We start from the raw sequence: 27003 nt of genomic DNA, 5'->3' as shown, positions 1-27003 counted from the left end.
AATAAAATACTAAGCATCACAGTTACTGAATAGTTGGAGCCATGTGTTGTTCTCAGGCCATTAGTCATTTATGAGGAAAATTATTTTCTTTTCATTATAAAAGCCAACAATTGCATAAGGTTCGACCACGGCAGGATAGTTGTGGATAATATTTTGACCTCATAGGAAAATTCTCCTGTTCCCTCTTAATTGACATAACTGTGGAAACAGAGACCCTTCTTTATTAACAAACAAGCAAACAAATGAAAAACAACTCTTTCCTCATTTGAAATAAGGTTTTCTCCTCAACTACTTCAAAACAATGTAATTTTATTGATTCTTATTATCCCATTTATCTTGATGTCATTGTGTCAAAATAAGTGTTCCCTTTGGCAAGAAGCCAACTGGGTTTTGAACCAGTGGTTATTTTTTCCCTCTGGCCTTGGAATAAAATATTGGCAAATTATTTCTAAAAATGTTGTCAAAAGGAGATTTGTCCATGTAGGCATCAAGAATGATAATTGACTTGAAGGACCATCAACAACATACACATACACAGAGAGAATGAGGATACTACAAAGGGCTTAATTTTATACACAATGGCTTTAGTATAATATGCATATAAACCAGAGGTGGTTATTCATCAGGTTCTGACCAATTCTGGAGAACCTGTAGCAGAAATTTTGAGTAGTTCGGAGAACTGGTAAGTACCACCTCTGACTGGCCCCACCCCCTTCTATTATCTGCCTCCTGAGTCCCAGCTGATCGGAAGGAAATGGGGATTTTACAGTATCCTACCCCTGCCACACCCACCAAGCCACGCCCACAGAACCGGTAGTAAAAAAAATGAATCCCACCACTGATACAGATGTGCCTTTGGCTCTTATTTGTGGTTAAAGATTCTTGTTTCAAGGTGTTCATGGATTAAAATTTGCTCCATTTGCTCCAAACTCCAGATTTACTAGGTTCCATTCTAAATTATCTTATCAGATTGGCAAACGTATTAATGAACCACCAAGAACACACCCACCAACACTGAAAGGGCAAACTACCAGTATACAAAAATAAGACAAAACCCCACCCCTCCTAACCCTGATTATGTTAACTAGTTTGATAATGAAATGTCTGCATGAAGACCACCAAGCTCAGAGAGAACCACGAATCTCACATGGCAAATATATTTCATAAGTAATATTGGAAAGATTACAAGGATAATAAATATATAGATCACTTTTCCAGCATACTGAAGAGATTTCATATTTCAAAAACATACAAACTGAAAACATATTCTCAGCCCTCCTAGAAATCTTTCCTTTGAATACAATCATTTCTCAAATTCTGCTGTTAAGGGAGGACACAACAACCCATAAATTTATGATATCTTTCTTTAGCAATACATCCTGCTCCAACAGCACAGTTCTTATCTTGGGTTCTATTTTTTTTTTAGTCTGGATTTCCCAATAGATACATCCAAATAATAATAACTTGGATCCTGAAACAAATTAACAAAATTCATGAACAGAATAATATTTTGTTTGCCCCACTCACAGTTCTTAAGAAGCGAATTGGATTTAGAAGTACTCTCCAATTTTGAGCCCACTCATATTTTTGATTCAGGAAGGCCTTTAACTTTTAAGGAAACATTAATCATTGCCAATAGGACCAAAAAGGAGATAAGGAATATTTTTTCTGTGAACTACATTTAACAAAGAAATCCGATAGAATTGGTTTCATTTATTTTACAGCCTTGAATGCCTTATTGGTACAAAAGCAATAGATAAGGAATAAGAGAGTACTGTAAATAAGTAATGAACAAATGAAATATCTCCCATCAGATCGCACAGGGTAGGCCTCCTCCGAATTCCATCCGCCAGTCAGTGCCGACTGGCGACTACGCGGAGGAGAGCCTTCTCAGTTGCAGCTCCGACGCTATGGAACAACCTCCCCATGGAGATCCGTACCCTCACCACAGTCCAGGCCTTCCGCACAGCCCTCAAGATCTGGCTATCCCGTCAGGCCTGGGGATAGGATTTACTCTCACCCCGCCCAAATGTTGAGTGAATGTTGTGTTTTATGGTTAATTTTTTTACTCACGTTTTTCTTTTATGTCTTGTCTTGCACTCCCTTCCCCCATTGTTGTAAGCCGCCCTGAGTCCCCTCAGGGAAAAGGGCGGCCTATAAATGTTCAATAAATCTACAAATCTACAAATCTCTTTATCATTAGCTAACATCATTTAAAAAAATATTTATTATTGTTATTATTATTCTTTATTCTGTAAGACAGTGGAAAAACTGTTCATCTTTCAAAGAATATAAAAATATTTCAAGTTAATATTTTTTTTAAAAAAACATCTTGTTAGCAGCTGGCCAGGAATGAGAGAGAAGTTGCATTTAATATTTAGGCAATAAGTCTGAAGACCTGATCATTGACCACGGTCATCTCCTTTTGCCTCTTTGATGTTAGAGAGCTTCAAAAGAACAGATTGCAGGAGGTCACATTGGCTACTAAACTAGATTTCTCTAAAACTGTGCCAGAATTCTGTCACTAGGGTCAGAATTCTTCACTGTCAGAGAAGCAACTATCAAAATTTCTATCAGCCCTGAGATATCCTTCAGGAGCGGATTGGGACAGCTTGCCATAGCCAACTCACTGTGGCCAACTAACCATGGTCAATTCACCATGGGACAATTTAACAATTCAATTTTATTATTTAAAATAAATTTGAATTTTTTTTAATTTTTGTCATTCACAATTCATTCTGTCCCTCCGTTTGCATCCTTTCTCTAATGATCCTTTCCCAACATTTCTTTGATATTAGTGTAACTCTTGTGCCACAGTGAGTTGTCCCATGGCGAGTTGGCTGCACCAAGTTGACTGTGGCAAGTTGGCTGTGTGTAGATTGCTGTGGCGAGTTGGCCATGGCCAATTGTCATAGACCCATCCATTTACCATAGAATTGCACTCTTTAATTATAGGATTATAATCTCAGAAACAAAACGTGTGTCCTCAAAAGGCCAAGGGAAAAGAGACCTTTTTCAAATGACATCTTGTACACATTTATCAGCCGTCTGTCTCAAAAGACAACAGAAGATACTTAAAAGGAATTCATAAGATAAGCAGTTCCATAGAATTCATACTTTGACAGCTGCCTTTTATCAATTTTATTTGTCCATGTTGAGCAATAGCATGTGTTAGGTATACAAAGCTTTCTGGTAACATACAATAATATTTGTTGTTTTTATTGCCAAGCTTTGAATTCACACAATTGTTTTTTTCCCATCTTGATGTAATCATTTTTTTCCCCCATGGGGAAATCCATGTGTAAGCCAAGCTGAAAGATAGTTACAGTTTGATCCTCACTCCCAGCTATTATTCAAAGGCTGAGGGTTAATTAATCAATTGCATGTATTCCGTTACCACTCATTTGTAATGATTCTTGGAGGTTTGTAGCAAACATAGCTGAAATCCATGGGAAGCAAAACATGGAGCAGATTAATAAATCACACCTGCAGAATGTATTTTGAAGGAGCTTTGTCAGACCTTAATTCAGACAGCCAGGCTTTGAGTGCACTTGCTTGTATAGTCAAAATACCACACTTCATACTTAGGAGGGAATGTCAGAAAGCATACCTCTTTCTTTGCAGAAATATAAATGCATTAGAAGAAAGGCCTCTTAAAAGTGAAAACCTCAAAAATATTTTAAGGAGGATGGCGAGTGAAAAGTAGCCCTAGTGGACAGGATAGGAGGCAAGGCCACTGAAGAAATGGGCTGGAGGTGGGACAGGAAAAACGTAATGGAGCATTAGAATCTAAATTGTTCAATACAGAACTGCAAAATGTTGTTGCAACTCCCAAGTTTATGCACTTTTATGTATCTGTATGCATTCCTCACAATCAATATGTGCTGAGCTCCTTTCTTTCTGATTTAAAAAGCAGATAGCAATAGCTCCACATAACTTATTTAGTTTTATATTACCATATTTTGTGGCGTATAAGATGCACCTTTTCCCCCCTAAAAGAGAGTGAAAATCTGGGTGCATCTTATACACTGAATACAGCATTTTTGGCCTCCCAAAACCATGACCCCTTCACAAAAATGGATGAGTGTAGCCTTCAGTGCTCTTGGGAGCTGGGGAGGGCAAAAAAGAGCGAAAAATGGGCTGTTTTTTCCTCATTTTTTACTCCCACCAGCCCCCAGGAGCACTTTGCAGACCTCCTAAAGGCTATGTATGCCCTGTTTTTCACAAAAAAATGAGGCGTGCAGAGCGTTTGGGAGGTCTGCAGAGTGCAAAACCTTTTTTTTATTTATTTACCTCTTCAAAATCTTGGTGCGTCTTATACTCTAAACAATATGGGTACTTTTGGGAGGGAGGGACAACATTCTATAAAACAATGCTAAGTCAAATTAGGGGTCATTTGACTTGGTTCTCAGCTTCTTTCACTGTGCCCTCTGCCTTCTTTGTAAAAAAAATTAACACCAGCCAATAAGGCACCAGACAAGGAACAAATGAAGCCCATAATGCTGTTAAGATGGCCCTGTGCAGCTTTCCTTTGCTTTACAGATCTGCAAAGGTCAGAAATGCAAGGATAGGTTGCAAAGTTACTTTTGCAATTTCTTAACCCAGCTGAATTCTGTATCTCTAGTGAGGAATAAATTAATCTAAGCAGCTTGCTTTTTACAACATCTTGCTTGTAAAGCTTTTCCAAAGATTTTATATTTTTTTCTGCCATTTTTGGCTCATCCTAATTAAGATATTAGCAACAATCCTTTGGCTTTGACTCCTGATCTGCCTTCTTTCCTCTTTTATAACACAACAGTTATTCTACTAAGATATCAATCTGGCATCCACTTTGTCTCACTTGCTTGGCTACCTCTTTTTCCAGAAATGGGCAGGCTGCTTTGGGACCATCTATCAGATAGCTGCTTTTTGACCCTGGGGAAAAAAAATTAGGCAGAATCTATTGTTGCTGGCAGAAATAAGCATTGGACAGGCCTGTACCTGAGACTTTTGCAGAGAAACTAAGTGAGACTTAGTGTGCCAAGCAGCCTTGGCATACATTTCAATCAGAATAGAGCTGGAAGTGACCTTGGAGGTCTTCTAGTCCAACTCTCTGCTGAAGCAGGACACCCTGTAGGTCTATACCATTTCAGACGAGTGACTGTCCAGTCTCTTGAAAGCCTCTAGTAATGAAGCACCCACAACTTCTGAAGGCAAACTGTTCCACTGGTTAAGTGACCTCACTGTCAGGAAGTTTCTCCTTAATTCCAAGTTGCTTCTTCTCCTTGAGGGAAGCAACCTTCCTTCTATCAAAATCGACTGGAGAGACAGGCATTTGGACTGGATCAGAAAGAAAATGGAAGAATATTTAAAAGGCAAAATAAAGCACTTAATCCTCCCCTTCCCTGCCCCCCCCCCCCGCCCTCTGTCTCTCATCTTTCCCATCCTGTTGCTTTCCATGCACTCTTCACACTTCAGAACTTATTTTAGGCAGGCTGATGAATCCCAGATGTCTAAGGGAAGGCAGCAAGAGATACGGTTATTCCTTTTGCTTCTTCACACGGCTTCCCTGACAACCTCTTGTGTGAGACCGGCCAAGTGGGAACAACCTAATCAAGTGGAACCAAAAGAGTCGACTGCACTGTGATGGTGTGTGGGTGGAGGAAACAGTCAGGATCAAAAACAGCCAGGTCATTTTGTTTCCCCCCACCTGTCTCTGGAGTGAAATTGTCCAACTAGGAATTTGCTTGAAGAGCAAACTGTGCAAGCATCAGGAAGCAACTCTCAAAGCCATGGCAAATATACCTCAGGCTGCCATTCTATGCCACATAGTTCAAGGCTTTTGAACCTTTCTGAGGACAAGATGCATTTGCGAGTAAGAGGGGAGAGCTTGACTGAAATTCTGATTCATTCACATCATGATAATCTTTTCCCAAAATTTCAGCAATGAAGTACTCTAGGTAACTGTAGTCCTTATCCTCTCTCTCCAGAATTGTTGGGAAGGATAAAAATGTCACCCACCCAACAGTTTGAGTTTCTTGGGTGGGGGAAGCAGAATATGAATGCAATTAGTACATAAACCCCCAATATTTGTGTTAAGTTTATGTTTTACCAACAATGAAATAATATAGAGACTAATATAGATCTATTTCAAGTGATTTAGCTCTCATTAGCTAGCCATACCATTCTGAGATTCGAACCAGGGCTAAATAGCTAAATAGCTCAATGAAGCTAAACAGCTTCCCCAAAATTCTTTTAAAACAATGGACTTTTCTGCTGGCATGATTACAATTCATCTGAAAACTAACATTGTAGTAGAAGCTGCCCTAATGATGTCATGAAAAACGGTGTCCGGGTCTCCCTCTTGAAATCCTTATTTCAAAGATTTCACGTCCACTACTCTCTCCTCCCCACCCACCCCAAAACACATTGTGACATATTGTTTTCCAAACTAATTCGGCACTCTTCTCTTTTTGGTATTGTACAGATTTTTTGTCAACTTCCCATCTGCCAAGCAGTACTTCAGCCAATTCAAGCACATGGAAGATCCATTAGAGATGGAAAGGAGCCTGCAGCTGCGTAAACATGCCAGGAGGGTCATGGGGGCTATTAATAGTGTGGTGGAGAACATATACGATTCGGAAAAGGTCTCCTCTGTGCTAGCTCTGGTGGGCAAGGCACATGCTGTCAAGCACAAAGTTGACCCTGTCTACTTTAAGGTAAGGGCAAAATCATGTCCTTGAACATTGATAAGAAAATCCCAAACCAAACAAAGTTGACATAAAACAGTAATATTGACTGGCTAGTAGGTCCTTGCAATTCCCAATTTATTGAGATAAATTTTATCTCAAAATATTAAAGTGATGTAGAATCTCCATCTAACTCATGGGTGTCAAACTTGAGGCACCACTTTGCCATTACGTGGTGTTTTTCCCATTCACGGAGCTGGGGTGGGCGTGGCCTGTGCACGACGCATCCAGCCCGTGGGCCACCAGTTTGACACTCCTGATCTAATTCTTATAACAGAATTTACACATCATTTTGTTGTGTGATCATCAGTATTCTGTTTACTTGTAAGACCCAATGAACAATTAAATGTGTATATTAAAATCTTCTGATTACAATCATTCCTATTTATTTTAGCATGAGGATTGAGTTGAGTTTGTTTGCAATAACCTAAGAGTACTTATAAGGAAAGGGCAAAGACCAACAAATACATATACATTTTTTCCATTATTCACTCTTCAGGGAGGCAGCAAATTCAGACTTGAATTAATTGCTGTTTTCCAAAAACACTTTTTTAAAAGAAATAGTGGGTTAAGGGCTATTTGAAAGGTTACTCAGATTGTCATTTTTAGATTGAGAAGACTAGAGTGTCTTTCCATCCTTCAGAGGACTTTTACTTTAATGGAAAATACTGCAGTTATATATGCCGCTCTCTAGAGATTATTATTTTGTGTCTTTTTCCAGGATTGATTTCCTCTGTCAGTTCTAGGGAACTATATTCTTTCTGCTAAAGAATCTCAAGCCAATGAGCCCTTATTTGTTCGTGCTCTTTGATCTAAGACAGGGGTGTCAAACTGGTGAGATGCATGCACAGGCTACACCTACCCCAGCTCCACGAATGGGAAAAACATTGTGAAACGTCACATGACTGCAATGTGACACAGCAAGTTTGATATCCATGATCTAAGCTATTGACTTCGTTGTAAATAGAGCACTTGGAGTAACTTCACCTTACTGCAGTTCTGTTTCTATTGATTTTGAACTCTAGATCTCTCATTGGTTCTAGTTGATGACTGATTCTAGTTGATGACCGATGGATGATACCATGATTGTCCTTCAGTATAGACAAAAAATTTATGTCACTCACTAGTTCTCATAAATAAAAATGAATGTAGTTCAAAGTGTGCCCAAAACAGAGAGAAGGTGCACTACAGAGCAAAGAGTACCAAATGAATTACCCACAAATTTGGATACATCATAATTTTGATAGTTGATAGTTTATACAGCTTCCTACTTAAACCCCATGCCCTTCAATAATTATGAAGAACTGAAATAGGCTAATTAGTATTGCAAAAATTATTTCAGTGTTTTGAATTTGCCTGTACACTTGATGGAGAATCACAATGGGTAATAAGTTACACTGCAGTAGGATCTGGTGATAAGAGAGGTGATTCAAATAAAAATGTTGTCCTACAATCTGTCAAGACACATTAAAAGCCGCTGCACATAACATTTCCCCTTGAATCAGACGTAACCATACCAAGAACCTGACTTGACTGAAATGGTTCTCCAGTTCCACTAAGAATTCTAAAAATTGTAACTATATTGCAGGACAGGTAATACCTTGTTAATCATTATGATTCACATACCATACTTTTTTTTAGAAAGTTCAGTATCGAAAAGGTTTGATATTGATTTATCATAGAGAAATGCATGATATGTACCTAATGACCAAAAACATTAAATGTTGGGCACAAACCCTTGTAAATGCATTGTCCTAATGGTAATTTGGCCCCAAAAGAATACATGCATACACTGAGCTTGGTTGTTTTTCTTCAGACATTCTATTATTTCGCTAACATCATTAGTGCAATGTTGTTGGTTTTTTATATATGTTTAGCAGCTTGGTTGTGGTATGGTTTCTTCTTTAATGGTGCCTTGATTTTGGTATTGTTTCATTCATGTTTATCTGGTGCTGCTTCCTACTAATCCTAGATATTGGGTGCTCTGAGGCTGTTTCTTCCTTTCCTTGACTTTTGGTTGTATCTTTTTAAAAGCGGTGTATAAACAGGTCTTATCTCTATGTGTCTGCTGATGGCTGATTTGTCAGAATGCCAACTTTGCAGGAATTCCCTAGCATTTTTTGGATTTGGCTTGATCTAAAATATCTACAGTTTCCCAGTTTAGACACTAAAGATTACAGCAGTCACAGTGTAGAACAGACAGAAAGAAGATTGGCAGAACACATTCCAGAATATCAGATGACAATCAAATATAAAGTAGCCTGTTCTGATCTGCCCTGTTGATTTAAAGTATATAAACTGTTATACAGGTAGTCCTTGAGTTACAAGTGTAATGCAGCCTGCCCATTCCATTCATAGCCCAAGGATTCATGGGAGTGAATCTCGTACCTTGAATCCGATCACTCCCTCCTTGCAACCACGCATTTGCTAATCAAATGCAAGACTCGTTAAGTACAGATGAGGTATTTCAGGGTGGGGAAGGCCATGAGGGGCCTACTGATCGAACAAGTCACCTGCCTAAGACTACCCAATGCCTCCCTGACCCACTGAAATACCTCATGCTCCCCAAATAGCTTCTCCCCCAACCTGCTGCACTGAGTCAATTACCTTGTGAAGATCTAGCAAGCAGTCTTCTCTCCAGCCTCATGCGCCCCTCTGCAGTTCTGTTTGCCCCTCCGTGAGCCTCCCTCGGCCTGGTTGCAGGCCAAAATGGAGCCTCCAGGGGCCAGATCCAGCTTTCAGAGCCTCCATTTGGCCCTCTGCAGGCATCCCCCAGCCCATTGCACACCAAAATGGAGCCTCTGAATCCAGCCCCCGGGTCCATTTTGGTCGGCAAGAGCAAAGAACTGCCGTGGTGCTGCAAGATTTGTAGTTCGGGCCTCGTTTGGAAACAATAGGGGCCGTTGATCGATTCCCTTAACCCGGGAATTACCTGTGGTGATTTTTTTAAAAAACCAAACCAAACCAATAAGCTTAGCTGGCATGGCACAAAGCATTTTCTTTTCATTTTAAAACTGTTACTGGTTACTTTTTTAGCACTGAGGTGGTGGCTAAAGTCCAGATTTTGGTTTGTTTGTTTTTCTAAAGTGTGTCCCTACCCAGAAAAAAGTTAAAAGGTAAACTGAAAAAAGATGAAACAGTTCTCAACCTTTTGCAATGAATAAAGAATATAGTTTTAAAATATCAGATCTGCCCACTATTCTGACAAGATTGATGCCTTTTTATGACTGTGATGTTTGAAATTCCTAATTAGACTTTCAGACACAAACATGAAGCTGGCGGCATCAGCTGTAAGCTATGTTATGAATGTTCTCAAATATTTTTTTTCATCTCTTTTATGCTGAGGTTCTATTACATGTAATCTATAGCAAACTGGGGAATGACTTGCAGCCTCTCCTGGATAGAAATACTTTAGTTAGAGTTATTCATGCAATAGGAATCTTCAACCAGGATTGCTGTAGTGAACCACAAGTGAACTATCTCTGAAGACAAACCAGAAGTAGCAGGTGGCAGGTTGTGCATATTTTGACAGCAATTCAGAATTGCTTTAGACACAGTGTGTATGCAACACTTCTCTGCCATTTATTTAAACACACCCGTTGTTTTTTTCAGGCTTCTTTATGAGCCCATTGCTTAGGAGTCAGATTCCTTTTGATTCGTTAAAGAAAGGCGTATTTTCTTAAGCTTGTGAAGAAGCCTGAGAAAAGCTGTTTTCATAGATAGCAAAGTAAGATGAAATACTGCACTCACATGAAGTCTGAAGCACTTGCCAAATCATTTTTCAGTTCAAGGGGTTAGCACAAAATGCAGCTGCTAAAGTACTAATTAGAACTAGTAATTGGAACACCCATCACTTGTGCAGTTTGCAGTCTCCGTCCAGTTTGAATGCAAATACTTAATCTTCAGGTAGCTACTGGTGGGGGGGGGATCTGCTTCTAGATGAGTTGTCCCATGACTCTTTATGACTAAAGGGGTTGTTTTCTTAATAACATTATGTGTTGAGGATAGATAGCTTTTGGGGCTCCTACTTGCGGAATTCTCATAGCACATAGAGTGATGTTTTTCTAATATCAAGTAAACACTTTTCTAATTCCCTTGCTTTTATTAAGTATTTGATCATCTAATTTTATCCCAGATTTTGTTCTGTTGATTTGATTTTGGAATTATGTTACCATTCAAATAGTCTGCTTTACAGTTCCCTCAATGCTAGCTGTGGTGCAGCCTTGGGGATGAAATTCAGAGTCCCACAGGCTGCTGAAATGGCCACAAAGGACCAGTCAGGTGATGAGGAAAATAATAAACAAGCCCAACTTTAATATGCCTAAATGATTATTTTTTCACATTATAAGCACGGAATAATTAAAATGAGTAACTCATAAAAGAGTTGCAACTTTTTAATCATATTTATCTCTGTGTGTGTGTGTGTGTGTTTTAATCAGTCTGCCTTATTGAATAGCAGAAATGTGCTGTGCTCAAGCTTGAATGTCTGAAGTGTCATTTTCAAAGGGTGCATAGTCTTACTACACATGCTCAGAGCATCAAGGACAAGCAATTGTGAAACATAAAATGGCTATGAAGTAAAGGAGAACGACTAGTTTCATGCCCCTGAATTGAAATAACCTAGTCATCTAAGATGATTAGGAAACATCAGGAAATTAAGACCCTTATATCCAAAGCCTAAAATTATTTAGGTACTCCCTTTAGACCAAAACATCCTGCCAAGGAATGAAACAGCTATAGTCTATAATCCCAGGGAAGCCCAATATTAAGGAAGGCTGCTTTTATGTCATTATTAATCACCTTCATCTACTGGGTATTGTACAGCAACTAAGAATAAAGTCCCATTATGACAGCAAACAGCTGAAGTGATAGCAGTTTTAAAAGGGGGTGCTAATGGTCATGCCTTGTTTTGAAACTACGGAGGAGGCTGAGAAATTCTGTTCTCCTAACTTTTCATCTTCGTTCTTCTCCCAGATTCTGACTGGCGTCCTGCTGGAAGTGCTTACAGAGCAATACACCAATGAGTTCAGTGTTCCAGAGGTTCAGAGAGCCTGGGCCAAGATGAGGAGCCTCATCTATACTCATGTGACGGCTGCATACAAGGAGGTGGGCTGGATGCACTTTCCAAACTCAATAATGGGAGTGTAATGTGGCAGGGCAGGCTTGGGATTCCTGCACAATTTCACCCTGATTCTCATGACCCGTCACCCCTTCACTCTACTTGCAATAGGCTCATAGACACAGCTCTGTAGGTATTTAAGAAGAAGTCCAGTGCTTGGCCTTTTAGAGCGATAGGCAATTGTCTGTACTGCAGCAATCCCCAATCTTTTTGGCTTTGCGGACGGGCAGGGGGAGGAGGAGATGGCTCCGTATGAGTGGTGGGTGAACACATGCAGCTCCATTTGTGCCAGCAGCAGGAATGTGCACCTGCCGCTCACACAAATGGGGCTTCATGCACTCACACGCACACTGCTTCCATGGCCTGCTGTGAGCATGGCCTGGGCATTGGGGACCCCCTGCTGTACTGTATTAGCATTAGTAATCATGTTGGAATGGAAAGCCAGCATAAAGAAGATGAAATGCATTCAGTGGTGACTTTTAGAATTACCAGGTTTGCTAATAATGTAGTGCTAGGATGTGTGAAGACATGCTATATGGATCTTGTTAAGAATCTTGTAGCATCTTTAACAGTAATTGGTAATTGTATAAGCCTTTGTAGATCTGAGTCCTTTTCATCAGGTAGAGTGGACAATGATCCACAAATGATGCAATAAATATTTTCTTTTAAAGTATTGCAAGAGTCTTTATTTGCTTCAACAGAAGCCAGTTACCATTCTAAAAGCTATTAGTTTATGGTAATAGCTTTCAGAATGAATTTATTTCAGATATAGTTATTTCAGCTTGATGTTAATAGAGGTATTTAATTCTCAACCCATCAAGAAAAAAGTGTAATTCTACAAATCTTCCACTGATGGATGGGCATGATGTCTTATCAGGCTGGCAATTTTCACTACCATGCACATGACTCGTCTGCAGTATTTCTACAGCCCAGGAAATTCAATTCATACTTAGTGGAATTATAAAATAGTTTAGAGCAATATCTAAGAATATCTTTCTTAGAGCAATCCCTAGCTCAAAATTAAATCCCCCCAGATTATAAATAATAAGAAATCAGGTGATTTCTGCCCACTGAATCATCCCACTTCATCTCTCTCCAAACTCAGTTATATTTTTATTCCTTCACGGATGCTGATTCGTTTACAGTTTTTGAAAGCTGTGATTCACCTCAGTGATCTACTTAGGTGGCAAAGCATGTCAGTTTTGGCCTATTTTCAGAGATATTAGATGAGTGCACTGGGATTCCCCTTCCAGTATTGATTCATACTGGGTTAGACAGAACAAAGAATTAGTCAGCTAGGCTGCTGCAGAAAGGAATCTGCCAAGGTTTTGGATGGCCTCCCAAAGGCAGTGCTGCCTCCACAATGAATCAGCACATGGTAGGCACTTCAGTCTTTAAAGTGGCACACACGGAAAGCAGTAACTGGAAGGGAAACAAGGAAGATATAATGATGGTGTGATGTTTGACTCTTCCTGAAAAATCTGGTTTAACTGGATATAATTTGCTATCTATATGTACAGGTAGACTGTCCCCTGCTTGGAAGGATCACTGCTAACTAAGGTGGCTAGTGTTTCAGATTGGATTTCAAAAGGTAGCACATATGGGGGTACTTGGCTGCAAGATTTCAGCTCAGCTGCATCTTTTCCATTCTACCGTGTTTCTCCAAAAATAAGACCCAACTGGAAAATAGGCCCCAGTATGATTTTTCAAGCTGCTCATAATATAAGCCCTAACCCCCCTCCCCCAAAAATAACCCAGTTAAGATTGTCAGCCAGACAGATGCATTTAGTATAAGATCTAACTGGAAAATGTGTCTTTAGGAACAACAATTAATATAAGACCTGGTCTTATTTTCGGGGAAACACGGGTACTTAGAATTGGAAGGAAGGACTCTTTCACTCAATACTATTGATAGTTTGTCCATTTGGATTCTGTTTTACTCATCTCCAGCCTGACATTAAAATGAAGAGATGTAATAGTTTTACCCTATTGAGAATGATATAGGTAGCCTTCGACTTACAACAGTTCATTTAGTGACCGTTCAAAGTTACAACAGCACTGAAAAAAATGACCTATGCCTGTTTTTCACACTGATGACCATCATCCTCATGGTCACATGATCAAAATTCATGCCCCTGGGAAATGACTCATATTTATGACTGTTGCAGTGTCCAGGGGTTATGTGATCATCTTTTATAACTTTCTGACAGACAAAGTCATGGGAAAACTGGATTCACTTAACAACTGTGTTAGTACTGTTTTTTGGAGTATAAGACGCACCTTTTCCCCTCAAAAAAGTGACTGAAAATCTGGGTGTGTCTTATACATTGAATACAGCATTTTGGGCCTCCCGAAACCCCACCCCCTTCACAAAAATGGCTGTGCATAGCTTGTAGGAGGTTTCAGAGAGCTCCTGGGGGCTGGGGAGGGCAGAAATGAGCAAGAAAAGGCCCGGGTTTTTTGCTCAATTTTGCCCCCCCCCAGCCCCCAGGAGCACTCTATAAGCCTCCTAAAGGCTATCCATGTCCCTTTTTTGGCACAAAATGGGCCCATTTTCATGAAAAATTGCCATTATTTTGCTTATTCCCCCCCCCCCCCGAAGCACTCTACAAGCCTCCTAAGGGCTATTCATGCCCTTTATATTTGAAAAAAGGGGGCACATTTTTCTGAAAAATGGGCCATTTTGGGGAGATTTGCAGAATGCAAAACCTTTTTTAAAAAAATTTGCCTCTTCTTCAAAACCTTGGTGCATCTTATACTCCGGTGCATGTTATACTCCGGTGCATCTTATACTCCGGTGCATCTTATACTCTGAAAAATACGGTAATTTAACAACTGCAGTGACTCACTTAGCAACTGTGGTAAGAAAGGTCATAAAATGGGGCTTAATACTTAACAGATGTGGAATTGGAGAGATACACTTTTTACCCTTGCAAAGGGGCTTCTCTGTCTACCCAAAAATATAAATTACCTAATAATTCAAAGCAAAAGGCATTCTTTTTATAAGGTACAGAAACAAATGATACATATATTTGGTATATGTGATACATCAGAAAGTAAGTAATCAAGCAATAAAGACATGTGAGAGTTGAACAATAGAAAACATCAATTCTAGATAACATTCTACACCTGGCAAATGTATACTATAATTGTTTTACTCTTTCCCAACTGGGTTTGCATCTTTCTTAAGACTTGCAAGTGTATTCAGGGATTTTCAGAATATGCTCCCTATTCGTTAGTGCTGAAAAGAGAAGTTCTCCCATACCAAAAGAAATGGCCTTAGCTAAGGAGAAAAAAAATTATGTTTTCTTGAAGTTAAAAAAGATGCCTAGACTCTTAAAATGCTAATAATGAAATCTAATATTCCAGGTAACATTAGGATGGTTGGGACAAGCTGCAGCTTTTGCTATGAGAAAATGAAAGAAGCAATTTATATAACATAGGGTGGGTTAATACAACATTCCTCAGTTTGAGAGATAAAGGTTGGCAGGGGGAAGAACTTTGTATTCTTAGTATGATAAACACATTAAAAGTCCAGGCTAAGTTCATAAAATATTTTAGCCAGCTGAAGAATTTTCAATTAAAATTGGGTGTTTACTTCAGGGTAGAATGAAATGTATGTCTAAAATAAATGGAACTACATACTACCCTTTGAATCAGACAGTCAGAAATTCCTAACACCACTGAACATACATTTACACACACACACATACACACACACAGACACTCACACACACACTGATTTCAAACAGTAATTATCAAGACTGTTTTTCAATTTATATTTCGCCTCTCCCAGTTCAAGCAAGAAGAGACAGAAGGTTGCCTTCAATGTATTTGTGTGTGCCATCAGACCAATTAAAAAAAAATTACATTTCTCTGTTTATTTTTAAATTAAAATGACTGATCATGAAGAAAGGCATGGAAATTGAATGGCCGTATGCTTTAAAATATCAGAAGAAGCTGAGGATTATGTTCAGGAACAGAGCATGAGCAAAAAAAAAAAAAAAAACCTGACTCAGAATTCAGATGGGAGCTCTCACGGATTAGGATGGAAAATAATGCAAACCTTCCTCCAGCAGTTCTCACACACACACACATACATTTTCTTTTTGTCACAAGGATTCTCCAGTGAAAAATACTTCTGACAAGATGACGGCAGTCAGGGTGAACGTCCTGATTCTCCTTGACTGTGTTCAGCTGGGGAGTTCTTAGCTTTTTTAAATCAGATGTCTCCCTTCAGCCCACCTACAGAGAAACTGTGGGGGCGGAGAGAGAATACCTTTGAATTTTTCTTACCCCAAACCTAGAATTACAATACTTGGCACACCGTTGTGTCCATTCTGAAATGCAACTGATAGCTGTGCAACTTTGCATGTGGGTAAGATTATCTCTTATTAGACCAATGAAGCCAAAACTCTAAATATATTTTAAAAAAAGAATTTATTTGAAGAAGGTAATATAGAAAAGAAGTAGGAAAGGCTGCAAACACACAAATGGAATTGAATCAAGTCAATACAGTCAGCCTAAGTAAACTATATTAGAATTAGAAACATAGAAAACTGATGGCAGAAAATGACTTAATGACCCATTGAGTCTGCCCTTTAAGTTTGGGGGGAGGGGTTGTTTTCTTTTTAATTAATTAATTAATTTTAATTATTATTTCTATATATTATTTTTTTTATTTTTTTGTCAGATAATCAACATGTATTTGTCCCAAGCATGACTCAATGACTGATGATTAACCCTCTATCTCAGCTGGAAGTTGGTTTCAAGCTTCCACTATTCTTTCTATGAAAGAGTATACATTCTAATATTACTTTTGAACTTCCCTCTTGTCAGTATTAAAACCTTGATTTGGGAATCCTTAATACCATGCAATTTGCATGCATAGGACCACGTTTCTTTGGCAATTTTAAATGCTGCAGTAATGAGATTTCATATCAGTAGACATTCTGAAATAAGTGACACCCGACCACATGACAAGCCATTAAAATGTGGATTTGCCTGAAATTTTGATTTCAGCACATGTTCAGAATATACTATCAAGAAATTATTTAAGAGAGTGGATCTGGACTCCCAGTTGCATGTTAATAGGCAGCCTGTCATTCTCCTCTTCCTCTCCTCCTTTTCTTCTTTTTCCTGAGCAGTAACCTCAATTTAAGGGATGCCGTGGCTCAGTGGCTAAGACACTGAGCTTGTTGATCAGAAGGTCGGCAGTTCAGCGGTTCGAATCCCTAGTGCCCCATAACGAAGTGAGCTCCCGTTACTTGTCCCAGCTTCTGCCAACCTAACAGTTCGAAAGCATGTAAAAAATGCAAGTAGAAAAATAGGGACCACCTTTGATGGGAAAGTAACAGTGCTCCGTGCACTTTCGGTATTTAGTCATGCTGACCACATGACCATGGAGACATCTTCGGAGAGTGCTGGCTCTTCAGCTTTGAAATGGAGATGAGCATCGCCCTAGAGCCAGTGCAGGGGAACCTTTACCTTTTACCTAATCTCAGTTTTATACAACATGCAGAATAACTGAAAACCACCCTCTTTAAGGAGACTCTTGTTTTCCCAAGTTAAAGAAAACCTCCACCTCTGGGTCTAGACAGGATATCATAAATTACCTAGTGCAGAAGTGTCAAACTCACATGTCACAGCAATGTCACGTGACATATCAGGACTTTCCCCCCCCCCTTCACTAAACCCGGCATGGGTGTGGCCAGCATGTGACGCATCCGGTCTAGCGGCCAGGAGTTTGACAACCCTGATCTAGTAGCAAAACCCACTTTCCTAACACACCCTTGGTGAAATAATAAGCACAGAAAGAATCCCACAGGTCTGTCATTGCTCATCATCCAGCTGATCAGTAAGAAAGTACAAAATATTTTCACCTGTTGTTTGTTGTATAAATGAGATAATAGGGGAGAATCTTTGTAGGGGAGCAAAAACTGAAATTGATGTATTCAAGACTGAGAGTATTAGATCAATTTATTATACAGTTTAGGGGTCATTTAGCTGAGTCATTCAAACATTAGTGTTGTCACTTCTACAGTCTCAAGATGTTAAAGACATTAAAAACATTTCATTTAGTGAACGTTTGAAGTGACAATTGCATTGAACGTTTGAAGTGACAATTGCACTGAAAGTGACATGACCGTTTTTCAAACTTATGATTGTTGTAGCATCCCCCTAGTCATGTAATCAAAATTCAGATGTTTGGCAACTGACTCATATTTGTTTTCAAAAGAGCTCTGGGGAATTTCAGTAGGGTTCCAAAATTCAAGAATATTTCATTCAGGCAACTTTTTGATGTTGTCTCAGCCATCTGTCCCCAAGTAGTTATTCCATGGAAGGAATTGTATTTAAATCCTCCAGCTATGTACTAGGGAACTGATTCTTCATGTTTTCCCCATGAAATTAGCATTTCCACAGAAAGAGAATGCCACTTATGTAGGACCATATAATTGGATCTTTCAGACATGCTCTCAGCCACACAAAAGATAATCATGTTTAAGTAGTTCTCAAATAACTGAGTTGACATCGGGAAGTGGCTTGAATCTCCCACCATACCAAAACAGCTTTTATCACTAGCTTTCTGGCCCATGTTGTGTGATGCTCACAAAGCCAGAGATGACAAGGTGAAATGATATGTGGGAATGACCTTGGGAGGCAGGAGGAAGAGTCACAACCAAGGGACTAGTCAGACAAGAAGCAGCTTAGCTCATAAAAGAAATTTAGGTGTGGCAAAGAAGGGCTGTTCTCTAGTTTCTTGGGCTATAAAGGTGACAGGGAAGAAATATCTTTTCAGATTAGCAAGATTGACATCAGCCTTAGGTACCTTAGCAACAAAACTAAAAGAAATCATTAGGAAAACACTTATCAAATTAATATACAATCAACATTTTGGACTATTTTGTTTCTGGCTGGGAGATATACCCTGTTTTCCCCAAAATAAGACCTCCCTGGATAATAAGCCCAATCGGGCTTTTCAGCGCATGTGCTAAAATAAGCCCTTCCCTAAAAATAAGCCCTCCCCAAAAATATTGCAAGACAGCAGCAGCCATGAGCTGACCACGCTCACTGCTTCCTCTGCTCCTCAAAAATAATAAGACCTCTCTGAAAATAAAGCCAAGTACATATTTCGGGGGTTAAAAGAAAATAAGATCCTGTCTTATTTGGGGGGAAACACGGTAATAAATCCATATCTTCAAAAAGCATATTATTAAAATATTTGGTATACTTTTTTATTGTTACTGCTATTTTGCAGAAATAATGTTTACTAAACATTATTCAGTTGTGTGCAGCAATTGGTATCATCAGCCTGAAAAATTAGCACCCAGAAAGATGATATGCATGTTCAGAAATATGTTTATAGTTCATTATATTTTTTTAAAAAATCTGTCTTTCTTTTAATATAGAGAAGATATATAATTCAAATTTAAATCTGCCGAATAGGAAATTAAAAAGGAAGAGAAAAAGGAAGTAAGACTGAAATGTAACTTTGGTTGGTGATTCTGTAAATATATTTTGAGTCAGCTGCACCATGTTTCACCAGATCTCCTATCTACATTCCAAGTCTTTCCTCCCTCTCTCTTGACCTCAGAAGCAACAAATATTTCAAAATGAAAATTCTTGGAAACCAGAGTTCATTTATCTATTCTGTTTTCTCTGTGCCCAGTAGATATGTCATAGATTGCATCATACCATGTTTACTCTGCTGAGTTGGATTGTTTGAGAACCCATCGGCTGATGTTCCTCAAGAAAATTATAGCACTCTAGAGGTCAGGGAACACCCTTGTTTGTGGTGGGACAGAGAGCTGGCGTTCAACTCATCCAGTGATTATCAAGTAAAGGGCAAGCTTCCATGTAGAGATATCTAGGATATGCATTAGAAACAACAACTTGAAATGACTGAAGGTCTTACAAGACACCAACTTCAGTGAAGTTCATTAAGGAAAGCTGTCCACCAGAAGGGGAAGCAGAGGATTGCCTTTAACTCAGTGGTGGGATTCAATTTTTTTACTACCAGTTCTGTGGGCGTGGCTTGGTAGGCATGGCATGGCTTGGTGGGCATGGCAGGTGAAAGATACTGTATAATCTCCATTCCCTCCCCACTCTAAGGGAAGGTTACTGCAATATCCCCATTTGCTCCCGATCAGCTGGGACTCGGGAGGCAGAGAATAGATGGGGTGGGGCCAGTCAGAGGTGGTACTTGCTGATTCTCTGAACTACTCAAAATTTCCGCTACCGGTTCTCCGGAACTGGTCAGAACCTGCTGAATACCACCTTTGCTTTAATTTATCCCTTCACCCTTCATCTCGTCAGTTTATAGATATGATTATCTGATAGAGCTACTCTAGATATTTGCAGACCCAGTCCCCAAAGATACTTTCATGAGACCTGAATATCACTTAAATAAATCATTCTTGCACAGGTAGGCGAAATTCCCATCACATGCTCCAGTGCATATTAAAAAGTGTAAAGGATGCAAGCAGCATATAAATTTCCTCAATAAAATAAAACAGTACAGAACAAAACAATAATCTTAGATTCCAGTTGTATTCTGCCAGTTTCACATCTGTTGTGTTAGCCTTTAAAAATTTAGAACAGTGCAGAGCCTTGAAGGTGGCTGTTTTGATCCATTTTTGCCTGGCATTCAATCTGGTTTGGAGGAACTTGCTTGAGTGCCATTACTCACCACCTGGGTGGGAAAGTAAAAAGGGCAGTGTGGCTTTCAATCAAACCACACTGATCTTTTTCTGGTCTGTCCTAGGAACTGCTACATTAACATACTATAGCAATAGCAATAGCAGTTAGACTTATATACCGCTTCATAGGGTTTTCAGCCCTCTCTAAGTGGTTTACAGATTCAGCATATTGCCCCCAACAACAATCTGGGTCCTCATTTTACCCACCTCAGAAGGATGGAAGGCTGAGTCAACCTTGAGCCGGTGAGATTAGAACCGCTGAACTGCAGATAACAGTCAGCTGAAGTGGCCTGCAGTACTGCACCCTAACCACTGCGCCACCTCAGCTCCTATTACAATACTATTTTGTAAAAGCTGTACTCCTATATTGGAAGGAAGGACTGTAAAAGTGATGGTGGCAGATTGTGGCCTTTCCCCATAGAAGCCATCCTGCAAGCTTCTTCATCCATTTCGGTCTGATCCATTTCTAGTAAAGAATTCCCTAAATAAATATTTGTAGCTGATGATGAATTAAGGGAGGATCTATAAATGCAAGTTCAAGATAAGAATGGATAACAGTTGGCTGTAAGGCTAAAGTACGCCCTTGATCATTGGGCCAGACAATGAACAAAATAATGATTTTGGGCGTATATTGTTCATTGGGACAATGCCTCTAAATGCTATAAAATTATTATTACGTTTATATTTGAGATACTCAACTTCCAAAACAAGCTGCCAAAATAATAATTTTCAACTTTTGCTCTTTGATTTACAAGAAGGAACTATGACCTAAAACATTTCATAAGTTCCATCAGTATGTTCACTGTGCTTTGAACTTAAGATACCTAGTAGTAATATTCTGATGAGGTGGTTGTGGTTGTGTGCTCTATGTAAGTCTGAGTTTGCTGATACACAAAGTGTCACATTTAATTATTGATGAGCACTAGCAGGTATTATTGTTTTTTAATATATTTGCTCTGGCTTCTATATGAGTTCTTAAACCAAACAGCTTGTGATCTTGGTTCTAGAGCAGGGGTGTCAAACTCAAGGCCTGGCGGCAAGATCCGGCCCATGGGGTACTTAGATCTGGCCCGTGGGGCTGCCCTGAAAACAACAAAGGACTGGCCCCTTTTGCCTCTGCCAGGGAAAACGGAGCTTGCAAGGGCTGCATGCATCTCACCAACCCTGAGCTCGGTTTTCACTGGCAGAGGGTTGCAAGAGGTTGTGGCAGCTGAAAATGGAGCTCAAGAGCCTGTTTTCACTGGCAGGGTGCTCGGGCCACCACAGGTGCCCCCGACAGGAGTGATGTTGACCATGTCCACCCTGGCCCCTCCACCCTGGCCCCCTCAGATCAAACACAATCCTGAGGTGGCCCTCAGTGAAATCAAGTTTGACCCCCCTGTTCTAGAACATTGACATTGACAAAGCAGGTTCTAATGATAGTTTTTCCTTGTTGATATGCAGAGCTGACTGATACATCGATCACTCAGTATGAATTCCCTAATTGCAAAGCTGCTTCCAGATCAATTTTCAGTCAGTGCTGTCATTGCTGAACAGGTGTTTAGTGCTACAGCTGTATTTAAGCAACCCACTGAAAATTGTTTTTCCTTGAAATGTTCTGTTTGTACAAACCTTCTTAAGCCAAAAATAAAATTATTCTGTTGGGACATTTTCTCTATAGAGTACTGGTACTACTGGGATTCTATTGTATATAATGTAATATATTTTGTAGTTATGAATAAATAAGAAAGGGTTACAAATAATCAATAATTTTTAAAGAAAATCTCCCAAACTCTTGATTTTATACTGTTTTTATTTAGGGAATATATTGCTGACATTCTGCCATGGGTAACAGATCTTACAGGAAGTTGATTTATCTGTTAAATAGGGATTCAGAATTAGAGATATGGTATACTATTATAAAAATAGAACTTGATAAAACCTTTCCCCCTGCGTTATCATTTCAGTATTATTAAACAGTTTATAGTATATAACATGTAAAATACCATACCCTGAAGTTTATCCAAGATTTTCAGGAGAGAACAGTGAAAAAGTTCAATATTAATTTGAGAGAGCACAGGAAACACGGGGAGGGAAGAGAGAAGGGGGGAAGGAGGGAGGGAGGGACAGAGGGGGGGGAACAGAGAGAGAGGGGAAAGTTATTTTCATCTGTGATTCATTGTCAAAATGCTTTGGAATAAAAGACATGGATTCAGATAGTAGGTTTTCTAGTTATGTGCAGATGTACCATCAAAAGACACATACAGTACATCAAATGGACAACTATATAAATTGAATGGCAATAATAACAATATCTAGGTCAACATTAGTATGCACATTATTGTTTTGAAAGCTGAGTATATCAAATATAAACATAAAAGTAATTTTATAGCATTTAGAGGCAGACAGTAACAACTCTGGAAATTCCTACCCTTGCTGACCATTGATTTCATGATCCCAGTCAGTCAAAGGTCATCTGCTTCAAGGATAGGTGTCATAGTTCCTACCCCCTCTCTTTGACTACTTGTTATATCATACTAATTTATGCAACTTAGTTCTGCTGCTGTTCACAATAGCAATAGCATTTAGGCTTAAACACTGCCCCATAGCGCATTACAGCACTCTTTGGGTGGTTTACAATGTCAGCATTATTTGCATCTTGCCTGAAATGCTGTACTCTAACCACTGCACCTCCATTCTCTAACTCAATTCTCTCCCACTGTCAAACAGAGATATTTTTGCTGGAGTAAACATGTCTCTTCTTTTGTAGTAGAATCTCTGGATCCTACAAAACTAAAATAAAACTCCCAGAACCAAGCAGAAGCAGGGCAGCTGATTGAAATATGGTTATTTGGCAAAGTTTCATATACAGTTAAACTGATTTTCAGTCCAACGATATTCCCAATTTCGTTATACAAACACACTTTTTCTTGCTTTGCTGAAGCACTGCTATGTGTAAACTCCTTGAAAAAGGAACTGATTTCCTGTTGGCTTCTTCTCCCAGCAAAAACTCAGCATCCATATGGCTGAACCAATGAGTGACTCCTCAGGCTATAAGTCAAATAGCAGGATATGCTTTGGCAAATTTAAACTGAAGGAATCTGGAAAGCACTTGTGTGGCAGTAGCATGGACATCTACATTTAAGACAAAAGAATCTAGTGGCAAGTGACTGATAGACAGCACCATTAGAGTGAGCATTGTAATTAGAGAGCCAGAGATGAGAGTTAGATGCTAAACCAGTGGTAGTCAACCTGGTCCCTACCGCCCACTAGTGGGCGTTCCAGCTTTCATGGTGGGCGGTAGGGGTTTGCTCTAACTCTGCTTTACAAATTTTATAAAGTAAAGTTACTTCCCTACTTTATAAATGACCATTACTGAGGAACCGGTGGGTGGTTAGAAAATTTTACTACTAACAGAGATACAAAAGTGGGCGGTAGGTATAAAAGGGTTGACTACCCTTGATCTAAACTATCAGCTAGGGGTTTTTTTTCCAGTGCCCTAGTAGGCAATTTATCTCGTCCTGTAAATTTAAACTGACCATATAATCTATTTATCCCAAGATTCAATCCTATTTTTTATCATGCTCCTCACAATTTCCACTTCAAATGTATACTTTTGTGCTGAACTAAAGTCTAAACTGAAGTAAGAGTTGTTGTAGCAATGTCTTTTTGTTTTGTTTGTTTGTTTATTTGTTTGTTTATTTGTTTGTTGCCTGCTAACATTTTGCCATTGGCTGATATACTGATTATTTTCTTTTCCTTTTTTTTTCTATATTTAGGGAATGTATTTAAGGAAGGCACTTTTATTTTTTTTAGCATTGATTGCTAACCTCAACTCATTCTGAGATTTAGCTTCCTGGATGCCATCTTGACAATTCCAGATTATCCCACTCTACTCTTCCTTCGTAAGAAGCCTGAAATGATGAAAAATAACCTGCTGCCATATTTTCACTTTTAATATACCAAAATATACCACTAAGATGAAGACCACTTACATAACATTTTTGCTAAATTTTCAAACCATTTCTTTTCTTTAATGAAACTCATCAACAGCAAATTCTCTTTCCTTTTTTTTTCAGAAATGGAGGGAATTCAGTGGCTAAAAGTAACTCAAAAGTGATCCCTTGTTTCATTCTCCTGTCCCATGTGTCTCTAAGCGTCTCTTCTGCAAACTCACTAACAAAATCTATAGTCAAAACAAGGGAATGAGTCAACAAAAACAACTTGAATGAACCGTGTGTGTGTGTGTGTGTTATGTAGCATTAGTAATTGCCCAGTTAAACCTTACTTTATGCAGATCTGTAAAAGGCAAGGAATAAGCATTTCCATACAGTGAATGTGTTTTGGAGAAGTAATCATGTGGATTTTCACCACATCCTTCTGCAGTTTAAAAACATTAACCTCAAATGTTTTCACAAATGGCCCGGGGCAGGATTTTTTGCTTGAATGAGACTAAAAGACTCCAGGGAACCTAGGATTTGATTTTTAAATATTGTTGCTACATGTACGTAACTAAAAGTCAATTCATACCACATACTACAATGTGGTTATCATCTCATCAGCTGCCCAGAGTCGCCTTATCAGGAGATGGGTGGAATATAAATTAAATAGAGGTAGTCCTTGACGTAAAAGGGATGCAGTGGCTCAGTGGCTAAGATGCTGAGCTTGTCGATAGAAAGGTCACCAGTTTGGTGGTTTGAATCCCTAGTCCCACATAATGGAGTGAGCTCCTGTTACTTGTCCCAGATTCTGCCAACCTAGCAGTTCAAAAGGAACTAGGAAGGTAATAGTGTTCAGTGTTTAGTCATGCCAGCCACATGACCATGGAGACGTCTTCGGGCAGCGCTGGCTCTTCAGCTTTGAAATGGAGATGAGCACTGCCCCAGAGTTGGGGATGACTAGCACATATGTGCAAGGGCAACCTTTACCTTTAGTCCTTGACATACAGCCATTTGTTTAGTGGCCATTCAAAGTTACAACAGTACTGGAAAAAGTCACATGACCTTTTTTCACACTTAAAACCATTGCAGCATCCCCATAGGCATGTGACCAGCATTCAGATGCTTGGCATTTGGTATGTATTTATGATTGTTGTAGTGTCCAGGAGTCATGTGATCACCTTTTACGACCTTCTGCCGAGCAAACTCAATGGGAAAGCCCAATTCACTTAACAATCATTTTGCTAACTTAACAATTGCACTGATTCACTTAACACTGCAGACATGACATTACAATCCATGTTCCTTTTGCACAAAAGGGCCAGGTCTTGGATTGTGATGTTGCATCCTCTGTCTTAGCTGTTTTGATCCCTCATTCCCACCCAGGTACCAATGAAGCCAAATCTTCCTATTTCAAATCAACCAATAGTGCATCATAATGGAACTTGGGAATTGGTTTTCAGAGGCATGTTATTCTATTAAAGTGGGATATTATCCCAAAAACTTCCTCGCTCATAGAACAATGAACACTCTGATACATCAGGATCTTTTGACAAGTGCACAGGTAGTTGTCAATTTACAACAACAATTGAGCCCCAAATTTCTGTTGGCAAGCAAGACATTCGTTAAGTGAGTTTTGCCCCATTTTACAACCTTTCTTGCCACAGCTGATAAGCTAGTCACATGGTTGTTATGTGACTCTGGCTTCCCCATTGATTTTGCTTGTTGAAAGGTTGCAAAAGGTGATCACATGACCTTGGGACATAGCAACGGTCATAACTATGAATCAGTTGCCAAGCATCTGAATTTTGATCCCATGATCATGGGGAGGTAGCAATGGTTGTTAAGTGTGAAAAATGATCATAAGTCACTTTTTTCAGTGCCATTGTAACTTTGAATGGTCACTAAATGAACTGTTGTAAGTTATCTTAGCATGCTGCTCTTATTTTCTAACCTAATCATCTTTTTTGGTGGTCCACTGTTTGCTTTTGTTTGTTGATTTTGCATCAAAGATATCCAGTCAGAGTTAAACTCATGTTCCACGTTAGATGGTTTGTTTCTTGCTGTGAGCTGGTGCTTTTATTTGATATTACAGTATTAGCATTAGTATTATTATTTGTGCTAGCTGTTTCTTTGGAACAAGCTTCAATAAAGGCAATCTTGTTACATTGTTTTTGTGCTGTTCTAGTTGTCCAATCATTCTCTGTTTGAATTTCCCTTCTCTTTCTTTAGTTACAAGGTTTTGTTCTTTCTGAGGAGAAGGCAGAGGACAGAGTACTTGGTTTGGGAATGAAAATTATTCAGTAGCTTTGCTGATATGCCATAACCACCCATACACACACACACACACACACACACACACACGGTCAGGCACAAGAAACCAGGAGCCAGGATAGAATTCAAAAGCACTGTGAGTTTATTCCATGCTATACACAAGAATCTGATCTACTAACAGTCGAGTGAAATTGATGGCAGATAAGAATCAACAGACTACAAAGGGGGGATTGGATTTAGGACTCTTTTGAGATGTAGAGACACCA

General features: G+C 39.2%; 1 protein-coding gene across 1 annotated transcript in view; it reads left to right on the top strand.

The window, feature by feature from the left end:
• Positions 1-27003, top strand: part of CYGB (cytoglobin) — a 65364-nt gene that overhangs the window by 18988 nt on the left and 19373 nt on the right. Inside the window, exons 2-3 of the mRNA XM_032208628.1 lie at positions 6467-6698; positions 11703-11834. Of these exons, the coding sequence (XP_032064519.1) occupies positions 6467-6698; positions 11703-11834 (364 nt within the window). The remainder of the gene's footprint in view (positions 1-6466; positions 6699-11702; positions 11835-27003) is intronic.

This window comes from Thamnophis elegans, chromosome 2 (genome assembly GCF_009769535.1).
Source record: "Thamnophis elegans isolate rThaEle1 chromosome 2, rThaEle1.pri, whole genome shotgun sequence".
Taxonomy (NCBI): Eukaryota; Metazoa; Chordata; class Lepidosauria; order Squamata; family Colubridae; genus Thamnophis; species Thamnophis elegans.
The sequence above is the reverse complement of the archived record's forward strand: the minus strand, read 5'-3'. Positions and strand labels throughout refer to the sequence as shown.